The 14,285-nt window shown below is 44.4% G+C and overlaps 1 protein-coding gene across 2 annotated transcripts; it reads left to right on the top strand.

Annotated features, from left to right (window-relative positions):
• Positions 1–95: 95 nt before the first annotated feature.
• Positions 96–13,635, top strand: ANAPC5 (anaphase promoting complex subunit 5). 2 transcript variants are annotated; one of them, XM_051634221.1, is made up of 17 exons: positions 96–314; positions 407–486; positions 1,226–1,335; positions 1,471–1,666; positions 2,915–2,981; positions 4,023–4,124; positions 5,263–5,453; positions 6,581–6,662; positions 7,379–7,468; positions 8,381–8,562; positions 9,015–9,150; positions 9,386–9,460; positions 10,161–10,282; positions 11,422–11,529; positions 12,036–12,183; positions 12,752–12,914; positions 13,290–13,635. In XM_051634221.1, the coding sequence occupies exons 1-17, from the start codon at positions 111–113 to the stop codon at positions 13,502–13,504; spliced, it is 2,271 nt and encodes a 756-aa protein (XP_051490181.1). In that variant the 5' UTR covers positions 96–110; the 3' UTR covers positions 13,505–13,635. The 2 variants fall into 2 exon arrangements, with proteins under 2 accessions (XP_051490181.1, XP_051490182.1); XM_051634222.1 differs by lacking the exons at positions 96–314; positions 407–486 and adding an exon at positions 609–724.
• The last annotated feature ends 650 nt before the right edge of the window (positions 13,636–14,285 follow it).

Raw genomic sequence — 14,285 nt, 5'->3', positions numbered from 1 at the left:
CGCGCTCAGCTCCGCCTGTGATTGGCCGCCACGCAGCCCGCGTGACGGCGGCGGCAGCGCTGATTGGCCGGCGGGCGCGGGCGGTTTCCCGGGCGACGGGCGGGCCCGCCATGGCGAGCGTGCACGAGAGCCTGTACTTCAACCCGATGATGACCAGCGGCGTGGTGCACGCCAGCGTCTTCGGCATCAGGGACTGGGTCACCCCCTGCAAGATGGCGCTGCTGGTGCTGCTGAGCGAGCTGGGCCGCGCCGGCGCGCAGCTCGGCCTGCTGGAGCGGCGCCGGCTCAACCGGCTGCTGCTGCCGCTGCTGCAGGTCGGGAGCGGGGCTGGGGGGGGGGGGGGGAGGGCGATCCCCGGGGGCCGCTTGCGTCGTGGCTTGTCGCGACATGTCGCTCTCCTCCCCAGGGCCCTGACATGCCGCTGTCGCGACTGCGCAAGGCCATCGAGGAGTGCTGCCCGCACCTGGCCAGCTCCGTGCACATCAGGTGGGCGCCGGGGCCGCGCCTGCCTCCCCTCCCCTCCCCTGCAGGCGCGGCCCCGGGGCAGGAGGGCTGCGGGGCTGCAGCCAGCCGGGCTCCCTGCCGGGCTCCCTGCCGCTGGGGGCTGAGGAGCCGCTTCCCCGGCTCCGCTGACCCCCTGCCCTGCTGTAGTTTCTGTGCTTTGTGTCCGGAGTCTGAAAACGCTGCCCCGACCACCGCTGCAGCTCTGCCCGTGCCTGCTCCGGTAGCTGTGAAATGTGTGCATTGATAGTTTAAAAAGTGAAACGTTCGGAGCAAAGAGAACTCCTGCAGTTCTCTTGAGTTCTCCCAAGTTCTGACAGGCAGGCAAACCAAACGTCGAGGCCATCTGTTCCAAAGTCTCTGTGGTACAGAAGGTCTGTTTTGACATTAGCTGACTCACTAAACAGCAGGAGTTTTAAAATTCGGTCTATTTTGGGCACCTAATTGCTCTGTGAGAAGAATGACAAGCTTTTCTAATTGTTGTCTTTATTAAAATAACTGTTTAAAAGGGAATAAAAAAGCACCAAGCCTGGTACTTATTTGGCTTATTATTAATATTTAGTGTGTTTTGGTTGGCTCCTGAGTGTAAAAACCTTCTGGGTGTAATACATTGGCTACCACTTGGATCTGTTTGTGTTTACTTATCTGTACCTGCAAGAGAACAATATTTTATTTGATGCATGATATTAATACCCCAAAAATGTGATTTTCTTTCCCTGTATAGGTTAAAACTTATGGCAGAAGGAGAACTGAAGGATATGGAACAATTTTTTGATGACCTTTCAGACTCGTTTTCAGGGACAGAGCCAGAAGTTCATAAAACAAGTGTAGTAGGTAACTACTTGTTATTCATAAGCTCTATTTGATGTGAGGTCTGTCATTTAAGCTTCTGGTTACGATGGTTTCTAGTCTCCTCTCTAAAGCAGCAGCCTTACACACAGTTGCCACAACAAATGTTTTCCTTTGCAGGTCTGTTTCTGCGCCATATGATCCTGGCATACAACAAGCTTTCTTTTAGTCAGGTCTATAAACTTTACACAGCTCTTCAGCAGTACTTCCAAAACGATGAGAAAAAAGGTGGAATTGATGAGAGCGACATGGAGCTGACCAATACAGAGGAGCTGGAGGGGAAAATGGAGAAAGAAGAGCTTGATGTACCTTTAAGGTGATATATCGATAGTAAATTCTTACCCCTGTGCAGGTCAGAATCAGCTTCAGCTCAACATTCCCACTCCTGTTAGACCTTCCAAATTCTAGGAGTGCTCCTCTGGGCCCTGTGCATGTTCAGCACAAGCGGTGTGGAGATGCAGGGCGCTGGGGTCCTTAATTATTGTATGAGGAGCAGTGTTGAGGCGCAGGGCGCTGGGGTCCTTAGTTATTCTATGAGGAGCAGTGTTGAGGTGCAGGGCCCTGGGGTCCGTCATTGCTCTCAGCCTCCTTCCCAGCGGCGGCCTCTCCGCTTCCCTGGCGCCACCTCGTGGCAACACGTGGAATTGGCAGCAGCTCCTCCCGGCCTCCTAGAAGATGGCGGTGCCCCGTTCCCGTCCTGGCTTAAGGAATCGCAGGCTGAGAGCGAGATCCTGCCCACAGTTCCCTTCTGCTCAGCCCACTGCTGAGTGACTTCTCTGCTCGGGCTAGTGTGGGTTGGGGTGAAGCTCTTGGAGAGGCCATTTCTGCTTCCAGGGAGGGAAAATTGCTCTCTGGAACAGTGAAGCTTAATGGTTTTTGGCTTCTGTTTTTACCCTTCTCCAAATAAAAGACTCGCATGTATTCACATCAAAAAAAAGAGGCAAATATTGGACTTTTAACCCGCTAAAGACACACTTCACTGTAGGAATAATCCCCAAATTATTTTGTGTATCCGTACATTTAAAATGTACATTCCAGACCATCCTGCTACCAACTTGTGCTTGTGTTTGCTCTGCTGCAGCATGAGGCAGGTAACAGCTTCCAAGTCTGGCTGAGCTGTAGGTGCTGCCTTGCCAGGGAATACTCTGCTGCCTGCTCTTGCAGAGCAGCTTCTTTCCAGGAGGGATGTATGTGGCCAAGGTGCCAGTTCATTTTGTTGTAACTAACGTCAAGAAAGGGAAAAACCAGCAAAGCCATTGGAATATGTCAGCCCCAAGTCTTTTATCTGCTGCTGTTCTTTGGGTTGTCACGTGTATTTAGGGTGACATTCATGTTGAACACAGTCGCTGCAGGCTGAAGGTTCCAGCTAAATGGTGAAATCATTTGGATTTATAACTTTGATGCAGTAGATATTCTTTACTAATTTTTCTCCTTTTAGTTTGCTTTCGTGCTTCAAGCTATATTATCACATAAAGCTTCATAAAGCAAAAGAGTGGAGTGTCTGATGAAATGTTTTGCGTGGTACCTCAGTGCCCTTATTTCTAACCAGAGTGTTTTTTATCAGGGAAGAAGAGATATCTTGCAGTGGACCTCTTTCCCAGAAACAAGCAGAGTATTTTCTTTCTCAGCAGGTATGTTAATTCTGAATAAAGCTCAGTAAATGATCCATTAGCATGGACTTCACCTTGAATTTTGTCCACAGTGTTAAAGATGATGCTTTCTCAGATCTGTTAAAGATTTGTTGATATCTTGCAGGAAGGTGCTCAGTGTGAGCACTTGGGGCTAAGAGTGTTCTAGCTGGGCAGTTGCACCATATGATGGGATTTGGTTCTGAGAAGGTCACTTCCATTCTGACTGCTCACCTCAGACTCAGTGTCTGCTAAATGTGCAGTTTTGTAGAGTATTCCAGCTGGTAAATACAAAATGGAGCAGAAATACAGGTGGGCACATATGTCAGCAAATTAACTGCATGCTTATAGTGCTTTGCTAATTAGAAGAACAACCCTACATTTAAAACACATATGAAACATTATGTATGACAAGTTCAAAATGACTTCTCAGTCCCATTAGGGTCTTCACTGTTAGGGGCTGTTGAAGCTTCTACCCTGATCATGGCAAAGCTCCTGCAGCTGCAGTTGGTATAATTTTTTTCCCCTGCCCAATTAGAGTATTATGGAGGAATCAGGGTGTCTAGGAGGTGTCTGAAATTGAAAGTCTTTTTAATATTCAGTATTCATTAATGCTTATTCTAGTCACTAGATTATTGTAATTTTTTAATTAAATTGATCCACTTGCTGAAGCAAACTACAGATTTATTTAGTCCCCTGAATTTTTTTTGGTGAGGAGATAGAGGTAATGCCAGTGAGTGATCCATTGTATTAGTTCTTCAAAGAGAAACTTAAAACAGGATTCTTTAAATCCATTTAAACAGTCCTTTGAATGAGCTGTTATTTTACTAAGTCTCTTTGATCTCTGGAAAGTGGATGCTATAATATAGTATAGACTAAAACTGCCACTGATGTCTCAGTGTCATAGTAGGCAGAGCTGTTACAAAATCATCTCTAATGTTCTCTCCAAACAGATAACAAACTGACAAGTATGTATCAAAAGGCATTTGTAACCCTCCAGGTGGAGTTACTTATGTTACTTTTACTTTTCAATTTTTATTCCAGGCTTCTTTATTAAAGAATGATGAAACAAAGGCTCTGACTCCAGCATCTTTACAAAAGGAATTGAACAACTTGTTAAAATTTAATCCAGACTTTGCTGAAGCAGTAAGGATCTTTTTCTTCATCCCAAATGGTTGTAAAGGGATTTCTTATCTCTAGGGTGGGATTATTTGGGAGTAATTTATTCTACATTGAAATCTAAGCAGATGATAAAAATGTGAGCAAGTTGCATGTAATGTTTAGTAATTCTGTCTGAAACTCCTGAATGTACAGAAACCTTAATTACACCAAGTACTTAACCACATGTCTGGCTTTCTGCACACACATAATCCTCTTAGCTCTGGTGGGACTATGTGAGTGCATTCTTGTTGAACTAAATCTAAAACTTACTTCCTTTTATGTACATTTTCCTAAGAAATTTCAGGCCTCATGCCCCTGTAGCTTAAAAATCAGTATCAAGTGCAATAACTGTTGGTTTTGCTTACTGATGATCACTCCTGGTGCTTAAAAACAATTTATACTGGAAGGAACTGGCAGTTCACACTGAGGGTTGGATCCGGACCTGTTTGCCTTGTTCCCCACAACTTATTCCAGAGCAAGTTCCTTGAATTCCCAGTCAACTCCTTCCTGCCTTACTTTCTAACTCTTCTCCCAGTAGCCCTGGGCTGAGGTAAACAGGATTTTCTTGGCTCCCATTTGGAGATACATCCTTGAAAGGGCTGCCTTAGCAGGGTCTGGACTTGACAACTCCAGAAGTCCTCTCCAGTGTTCTGTTTGTCTGACATAAAAGGTTGTCCTGCCCAGGGTGCAATGACCAGAAGAAAATACATAGTTTTAGCATCTCCTTTCTGTCTGCACAACATTTGGAAGCAGTGCTCATGCTTCAGAGGGTAGACACAGTGGGAGGGAGTCATGCCTCCATTCCCACTCATTTAGCACAGAATGACAGGGATTCTATGTAGAGGTCTCGGGCTGGGTGAGATCATTCTGACAGCCAGATCTTGTCCTGTGTGACACCACTTGGAAGATCCCGTTGTGGAAAACAACCAATTTCATCCAAGATTTAAAGAGATTCTGCACAGGTAGTCTCAGTATCCCTGCAGCTTCTGGTCAAAGCCCTTTCCAGGCCATACAGGGTTTCAGGCTTGCACTTGTTGGGCAACCTCCCCCAGAAAGAAAATACACAGTAATGGTAACTTCAATAGTTCTGTCTACCTGAAACTGTTTTTGCTTCAATTTTTAGCATTACTTAAGCTACTTAAACAGTCTGAGAGTGCAAGATGTCTTCAGTTCAACCCACAGCCTCCTTCATTATTTTGACCGTTTAATTCTCACGGGAGCAGAGAGCAAAAGCAACGGGGATGAAGGTTATGGTCGGAGCCTGAGATATGCTGCTCTCAACCTGGCTGCCCTGCACTGTCGCTTTGGCCACTAGTAAGTCCATGGATTTGTCCTGGTTTGAGGAAACTGGCTTCCTCTTGGCTCAAACCAGGACCATATTGCACCACACAACTAAAATTCATCTCGTTGCATCTCCTCGGTGCTGAGCCACAGAGCTTTTGTTCATGCTGAAAAATCTGTCCAGGAGAAAAGGGGCTTTCTGGCATTTGGTAACAGATGTGGTTGGGTTGGAATTTTATTGGGATCTTGATTTGGTTTGGTTTTATTTTGATGTTTATTTTGTTTCCATGATAACTGAGCCATCTACAGCAGGGTCAGAGTTGATATTTGTCTGTTTCTGGTTGCAACTGTTTCCCAGATATCTAAGTTCTCATTTGCTACATTTGTATGACCTCAGGGAGGTCAGTGGACACAAATGCCCATTTTCAGCTACATTCTCATAGAATCATAGAATGGTGAAGGTTGGAGGGGACCTTAAAGATCATCAGGCTCCAACCCCCTGCTATGAGCAGGGACACCTCCCATAGACCACGTTGCACAAGCCTCATCCAACCTGCCCTTGAACACCTCCAGGGGCCAAATTTTTTTCAAGACAGTGGGGTAGGTTTTCTGTTAATACTCAAATCAACATAGAGGTGATGATCTGGAAAAAGAAGAATTCAAAACAATACCAAACAAAAGCACCATCTGAGCTTTTTAATTTTAAAATGCCATCGGGGTGGGTGTTATTTTATTGATGTAGCTGGCTCACCCATCTCCATCTATGGTTTTCATCTATTGACTGCTGCCTGGGTGCATCATGTGAAAGGACTGGAGATGGGAGGGATGTCTGCAAAATGGAGAGCAGCAGCTTTTTCCACACAGGCAGATACTTAAAATTGCTCCTGTTCAAACATGTATAGGGTTTGAAAGCCTGCTCAGGGGTTACAGTAACATTTTTGTAGGAGCTTGCAGATGCCATCTGACTTATTATCCTCAGGACTAGAATACATTGCTGAAGTGCCAGGAGGGAAATGCAGCCTTTCTCAGCAGTCTGTTAAATCGGAGTTATCTTCTGAGTGTGATATGCATAATTTAGATCAATATTCCTCTGTATCATCATGCTGTATTTTAAGCAGTGTGGGAATGCTGAAGTGTTCTCCCTTTCTGTTTGCTCCTAGCCAACAGGCTGAACTTGCACTTCAGGAAGCCATCCGAATCGCACAGGAGTCTAACGACCACGTTTGCTTGCAGCACTGCCTGGTGAGAGCTGTGTTGAAATGGAGGTGAACTCACCTGGCTCTGTGCTACCTGAGCCTTTTCTCACTGTTGCACAACTGCTCTTACCAGTAGAACCTCATCAAATGCCTCAGTGGTTTAAACAAGACTGTTCAGCAGTGGGGTGATGTTGCTTCTGGCAGAGGAGCGTCCCAGAGCACCAGACTGTAGGGTGAACGTGGGATGGTTTTGTTACAACTCGGGATTACTTTCATCAACAGCAGCTGGGATCTCAAAGATCTCAGCTGCAGGTTTAGTCTTCTGTGCTTAAGAGACAAATTATGGCTTAACTTCCTCCATAGTGTCTGTTGATTCATAAAGAGTAATCAGCCTTCTTCAGAGCAAACAAAAAGGAGGAGGGAACGACTTAGATTCCTGTGCTTTGTTCTGTAATGAACATTGTTACAATGAGTTGGCATCAGTGGTATCACACTCCTGAGCTACTGCTTTTCTCACTGAGTAATGGGGTTTCTGTGGACCACTCTGAACCTCCAGTGTGGACAGTTGTCACACCAGTGTCCCAGCCTGGCTGCACTTGGGGTGGATTTTGCTGTGCAGCATTTAACAGAAGTTTCCTGAGTATCCTGTTAACTCTGAAGAGCAGTTTGTATTTCCAGGGAGTTTTTGTGCATTCTGTGTGAAAGTAGAAGTGCTGCAGCCAGGAACTGTTTGAAATGAGATTTTCATTCTTCCCTTGCTAGAGCTGGTTGTACATCCTGGAGCAGAAGATCTTTGATAGCTGTGTTCTGCTGGAGCACTCTGTGAACAAGTCCTTGCATTTTGGCTTGCCGGTATGTCCAGGTCACTTAGCCATAGATTTATTCCAGGACAAACACGTGTGCACAAGAGGGGTGTGGGTTTTGTGCCTGGTCTGTTCAAAATACACAACTGAATTTAAACAAACCTATTTTCACACTCCAAAATCTAGCTGCTTCTATTATTTTTGCTCTTTGTAGTAACAACCAGAGGTCAGTTGCTTTACTGCCAGTGCATTATTGCCAGGCTCCCTGGTTTTCCTTCTTACTTGTTTGTTTCTCAGGCAGAAGAACATTCTGTGGCTCCAGGCCTGGCCCCAGGTACCATTTTGGCCCCAGTCCCATAGTGCAATCTGCTGGGGCTCAGAGAAGATTCTTCTTCCTCCACCTTCCCCAAAACTCAGTGCTGATGCAGCTGGCAGGGCTTTGAACACGTTTACTTGTACTGCTCTGTCCCAGCTGTGAAATCTTACAAGGCAGCCCCCCCCTTCCATAGCTTTGTGCCCTGAATCTGTTGTGCTTAGTTCTGTCTTCCCCAAGGTCTGCCATCTCTTTGTTAAGAGAATTGTTCTAAAAGGAACTAAACTGCTGATGTTGGGAGGTGAGAGCAGACACGGTCACTTGGTGGGGAAGGGGAGGGAAGGCTCCAATGTTTTCACAGCTGCTTCATCACTGGAGAAATCCAGGTACAAGTCCTGTCAACCTCTTTTAAGACTTCTGTGTGGAGGAGTGGAAATTACCTTTCACATCTAACAAAATGGCAGCCAGATATGTGTGGGTGTGCATAAGTGGGTATTTAAAGAAATGCCTGGAGCAATGTTCCTTTGTCTGTACTGAATAACTTTTTCTTTGGGGTTTGTTTTCCTTAGTTTAGAACCTGCTGGGGTGTCTTTATAAGAGCAGTGTGCTCTGGTGTCTTTCCATGCTGTTTTTCTTTCTTCTTCCCAGTACCTTGCCTCCCTGGGAATACAGTCCTTGGTTCAGCAAAGAGCTTTTGCAGGAAAGGCTGCCAACAAACTAATGGATGCCTTGAAAGATTCTGATCTGCTGCACTGGAAGCACAGCTTGTCAGAGCTGATAGATACCAGCCTAGCACAGAAAACAGCCCTTTGGAGGCTGTACGGCCGCAGGTATTTGGTTCCTTCTGAACTCTGGGGTTCGCTCATGCTACTTGTTAGCACATAATGCATTTTGAGTTACTCATGTGGGTGTAACAAGTGCTTGTGTCTCTCTAGTGCACTAAAATAAAGCAATCAGACTGTGGTTCGGTACAGGCTGAGTGCAGTTATTTCTATTCTCATGTGTTCCTTTAAAACTTGGACTGGAGAAGAGATTGAGTTTCCATTTAGTAGCAGCAAATAGTGCATCAGTGGTTCCCACGCCCTCATCTTCAGCATCTCTGTGGTCAGACTCTTGCAGCTTTCAGTGTTCAGTACTTGAAGTGCCTGCATAGTCCAGAGTTCCTGGATAGCAGGGTGGGGTTTTTTTTTCAAAATTTCAGAAAATGTAGTGTTGTCATAACAAGACCATGCATGAAAAATGTTTGTTGCTTGAAAGCTAAAAGATGTTTCTCTTACACAAGCACCATGGCACTCCAACAAGCCCAGACACTGCTGAGCATGAACAGTCTGGAGGCTGTGAACGTGGGTGTTCAGCAGAACAACACTGAGTCTTTTGCTGTGGTGCTGTGTCACCTGGCTGAGCTGCATGCAGAGCAGGTGAGGGGCTTTTGTGTCTAGTTGCACAAAGTATCGTTTGGGTGAGGGGAGGTGTGGGTGTTATTGACAGAAAGGCACAGACTTGTGTTTTGTTCTGCCTCTGCTGTCTGCGCTGGGGGCAAAGAACATGCAGAGTTTTTGTTTGGCAAGTTCTTTCCATGAAGGTTGTGTTGAAAGGGAGGGGAGTGGTGCTTGCCCCGGTGAACCTGAATCAAGTGTTGTTTCTGTGTTACAGGGATACTTTGCAGCTGCTTCTGAGATACTGAAACACCTGAAGGAAAGATTCCCTCCCAACAGCCAGCATGCCCAGGTAGAATATTTATAATTTAGCCCATGAATGATGTAACTATTATACAATAGGATCTGGATTCCATCACATCTGAATCATAGAATGCCACAGAATGCCAACTTTTCCACCAAAGCATGAAAAAGATGTCTCTGCTGTTTTAAGACTGGGAGCTCTCACTGAAGCCTCCTAAGAAAAAGCCGTTGAAATAGAAATGTCACTGACAGAGGAATATACACCTTCAGGAGCACATTCAGGAGTTAAATGCTCTGCATTGATTTGGAGCTTCAAAGTTCTGCTTCATTAGTGCTGCTTGTTTTGATATATTTGAGAGGATAGGCTGGGTTTTGTGTGACTGGGAAACACAGGAACACATGAGTCTGTAGAATAGTATTTACATGGAAGTGTTCAAGATTCCATGAAGTACAGTTTGGTCCTTTTCACTACAGGGCAGGCCTACTCTGTCGAAGTATTAGTAAGGATTTAAAAGAGCTTTTTCACCTAGAATGCAGTCAAATACGTGAGCTTTGGTATTGAAATATTAATCCAGACCTGAACATTTCCATTGAGGTCAGTGATGTAGTAAATCCAGTAGCTGGCCAGTGGAGTTAGTTGTGTCTAGACATAAATATCCACAGCGGGGGAAAAAAGTGAGTTGTAACTTGGGATTAGAAAATAAGGAGGCACAACTTCTAAAGCTTGTTCCTGGATGTTCTTGCTTTAGCTTTGGATGCTGTTTGATCAGAAAATACAGTTTGAGAGAGCCATGAATGATGGCAGATACCACATAGCAGATTCTCTGGTAGCAGGAATTACAGCACTCAACAGCATTGAAGGCATGTACAGGTGAGGAAGCATGAGCCTGGGCACTCTGGCAGGTGTGTCCCATCAAGGTAATGAAAAATCTAGCAAAATGATTGCTGGCAGTCACATGTGCTCACCTGTTCCCACCCCCCCCTCCAGAACTAAGCACAGTCATGTTGTCTAACCTGTAGTGCTTATTCCCTCCGGGTTTGTCCCGCAATAATAATTTCTGGTTGTTTCTCTGGACAGTTTAAGAACTGGAACAGCACTGCTGATGTTGTTGTTCTAGAGCTGTGAGACCTCAAAACACTTCCTCAAAATCTGCTGTGGTCCCTGTACTCAAAGTGAAGCACAAAGCAGTATTTTATGTCAAATAGCTGGGGATCTTGGGCCTAGCCTGAACTTGAGGCTCTGCATCTGTTTCTACATCCACAAAATGGGTTAATATGATTTTTCTCTCACCTCAGTGTGTTCTTGTTGCTAAATGAGAATAACGTGTTAGAAGTAAGTAGGGTTAAAACTTGTTATTTGGTGAGTATGAAAACCACCTTACTGTTAAAAGCAATTTCTTGTTGATTCTCAATGAAGCAAAACACCTCAAAACAGCCAGTGCCAGTGGGCTGAAGATCAGTGTTCAAGCTGTGGTACCTAAGGCTTGTCCTGCTGGAACTGGGCTGTTTGTGCTTTCCCTGAGCTTTAAATATTCTACTCACTGTCTGGGTTCAGGGCATTTGCAGACATCCCCTACTGCTGTGTATTTGGTTTTTATTTCCTTATTCTCACTCTTTCCCTGTCACTCCATGTCCTTGTTAGCTCAAGCAAATTTTAGCTGCTTTACCCCATACCTGTTTTTCTTACAAATAATTACTTAGGCCTTTTAGCTTGCATGGTCTCCCACTTTTGCTGCGTGCTTCACCTTTGGTTTTGGCAATCCTTGTTTTCTGTCTAAAGCTGGTTTATGAGTTTGATCCTTTCTTCCTGTGAGTTGCCCAGTTGGAACCAGAGATGTCTGTTTTTCCCCCTGGTGGTGTGCATAGCATGTGTACACTTGGCCAGAATGTCTGCAGTTACCAGAAACAGAGATCAGAAAACACAGACCTATTTTCCTCTGTTCTGAAGAGCAGAATTGTATTTAGAATCTAAAAACAAGACCAGGGATGTTTTCTTTCTAACTAATGCAGAAAAGCCATTGTGTTGAAAGCCCAAAATCAAATGTCAGAGGCACACAGACTTCTGCAGAAGTTGTTGATCCACTGCCAGAAAATCAAGAACACTGAGATGGTGATTAGGTAAGAATGTTTCATTTTCAGACTATTAAAGCCAAGTTGCAGTTATTAGAATCAGCCACTTCAGTTGTCTGTGTTCAGACTTCACTGTCTTCATATTAACTACTGTGATTTGGAGATGACAAAATAATTTAATTTATTAATCATGATAGGGAGGAATCCTCAGAATATCACGGAATTGAAACCTAGTCGTTTTTAATATGTAAACTAAAAGGCAGTAAACTTATTTTAAATGTCCATGAAGACTATGGAGGCACTGCATGCAAAACAAATAGGAAATAGAAGTGTATGTGTGTAATTGTATCTTTGTGCTAACCTTTGGAGTAGTTACAGTGTTATTTGATCTTTTGTATGCTGGTGGCATCTCCGTAAGGGTGTATCTGAAGTTTATGCAGTAATATAATTCATAATAAAATCAACACCATTATGGGTGGAATAATTGCGTGGGAAACAAGTGAACATTTTTCCCCCAAAGATGTCTGTAATTCTTTCCCCTCTGTTTTGGTTAGTGTGCTGCTGTCCATAGCAGAGCTCTACTGGAGATCTTCATGTCATACTATAGCCTTGCCTGTCCTGCTGCAGGCTCTTGCCCTCTCTCGAGAATACAGCCTGCAGTACTTGGCTTCTGAAACTGTGCTGAACTTGGCTTTCTCCCAGGTATGTCTGATCTCTGTCTTCACAGGGCAACATGTATTCTGGGGATCTGGGCACTGGTTTTACTCCTGTGAGATTTAAGAGCACACACTTGTTGGAATTAAAGAATTATGTTCTAAACGTAAAATATGAGGAAATTCGTTAGAAGTCTCGTGTCTATCACTAAGGTGTGTAGTTATATAAAATTAAGCAGGCAAATATACACTGACCCTGCCTTCATTTCTGCAGCTTTTTTTCTGCTAGTATTTTGTTTTTTAGTAGCACAGTTTGGCATGTTTGGATTACAAACAGTGCTTGTAATGGACCTCAGTTATATGGTTTATTCTGAGCTGGCAGTGTCGTGGCTGTCAGCACTGGCTGTGATGGAGAAGCCATGCCTGATCATCCCAGAGAGCAGCTCATTTCTACTAACAAGTTTTGATTTAAAAGATTATGGGGAAAAAAAAAATCACAGCCTTGTCTGTGGTGCATTGTGTTATTAGAAACAGATGTGGCTCATGTTGGTCTTCTCAGAAGCAGCTGCTCTTACCAGTGGATTCCAGTAGTAAACGAGCAAGTCATTCTCTTTCAGCTGGTCCTTGGCATTCCTGAACAAGCCCTGAATATTCTGCACATGGCAATAGAACCTGTCTTGGCCCACGGAGCTGTACTGGACAAAGGCTGTGCCATGTTCTTGGTGGCCAAATGTCAGGTGGCTTCTGCGGCTTCCTACTCACCACAGAAGAAGACTGAAGGTAAGATGAAGAGTGATTCACAAGTTGAGAAGTGCAAGCCAGTGTCTGTATTGGAGTCCTGCTGCACCATCACTGTTTAATAAGTTTAAATGATAGAGCAGAGTGTGTTACCCAGTTATTGGATAGCAAAATCAATTTGGAGTTACTCAACAGATGCAGCATTTAAAGTGGACTCTTGTTTCTCTGCACTCTTGCACAACTGTATTTTGCAGCAAAGGCTGAAGAACAGAAACTCCCTCAAAGACCATGTTGCTAAGACACAAATTGTGTTGAAAATCTGAGGATTTTATAATTGAGCTCCTTAGAATTGAGCTGTATTCCTCGGAGTTGGTGTTGTGATATTATTTAAATGTGACTCTTCCCTTTTTTCCACAGCTTTGGAATCTGCTATCCTGAATCTAAATGAAGCCAAGACTTACTTTGCCAAAGTGGACTGCAAAGAGCAGCTCAGAGATGTTCTCTACTTCCAAGCCCGGCTGTTCCACACCCTGGGCAAGACCCAGGAAAGGAACAAATGTGCCATGTTGTTCCGTCAGCTACACCAAGAACTGCCAGCACATGGTGTCCCCTTAATCAATGCCTTCAAGTGATGCATTTAAAGATGAGTTTTGCTTGTTTTCCTGTTGTTTTGTGTGGTTTTTTTACAAATGTCTTTTTATTGTATTCAATCATCCGTGTTTCAAAGTAACTGCCAGTAAATCATGGTCTCCTATTGAACAAACCTGCATTTTGTTTGTCATGACTTAAGGGAAAACACACAGGTTTTCCAGCCATTCCACTCCTATTCTGTACTTGAAGTTAAGAATTGAATGGGGGGAAGAAAAGCAAAGACTGTCTTGACTGCATCATAAACACACTGAGGGAAGCAGCACAGTCAAAATGGAATAATACCTGCTCTTAGGAGTGACATTTTGAGAATCAATGCTGGCTTTATGAACACCGGAGTACAGAAAATAGTGGGAAATGAAGGTGAAGCTCCTTTGTGCTTGTTTTCAGTGGTATAGAACAGGGAGCCTCATTTAAAATGTGTCCTTGCATTTAACCTGTCTACAGTCTCTGTTTACTCTGGAGAAACAGATGGTGCTGGCAGAAGGGGGAAAAAAAGGATTTAGTTGGAGAGGTCTAATGGTGCAAAGTTCCAGCATTGTTGTTCCATGTGTCCTTGTACAGAGAGCAGCTGAGAAAAGTGAAGAGTGCTAAACAAAAGCCCCAGCTCAGCTGAAACACTTCTGTGGTGTGTGTTCCTCCATAGGCACCCTGTGTGATTTACCTGCTCTGGTTTCACAGGTGGGTAAATGAAGATCTCAGCTAACATCAACATCAGCTGTGCTGCCATTGACTCCCAGCAGTGAGGTCCTCATTTTGGAAGAA

Source organism: Apus apus, chromosome 16, assembly GCF_020740795.1.
Source record: "Apus apus isolate bApuApu2 chromosome 16, bApuApu2.pri.cur, whole genome shotgun sequence".
Lineage (NCBI taxonomy): Eukaryota > Metazoa > Chordata > Aves > Apodiformes > Apodidae > Apus > Apus apus.
The sequence above is the reverse complement of the archived record's forward strand: the minus strand, read 5'-3'. Positions and strand labels throughout refer to the sequence as shown.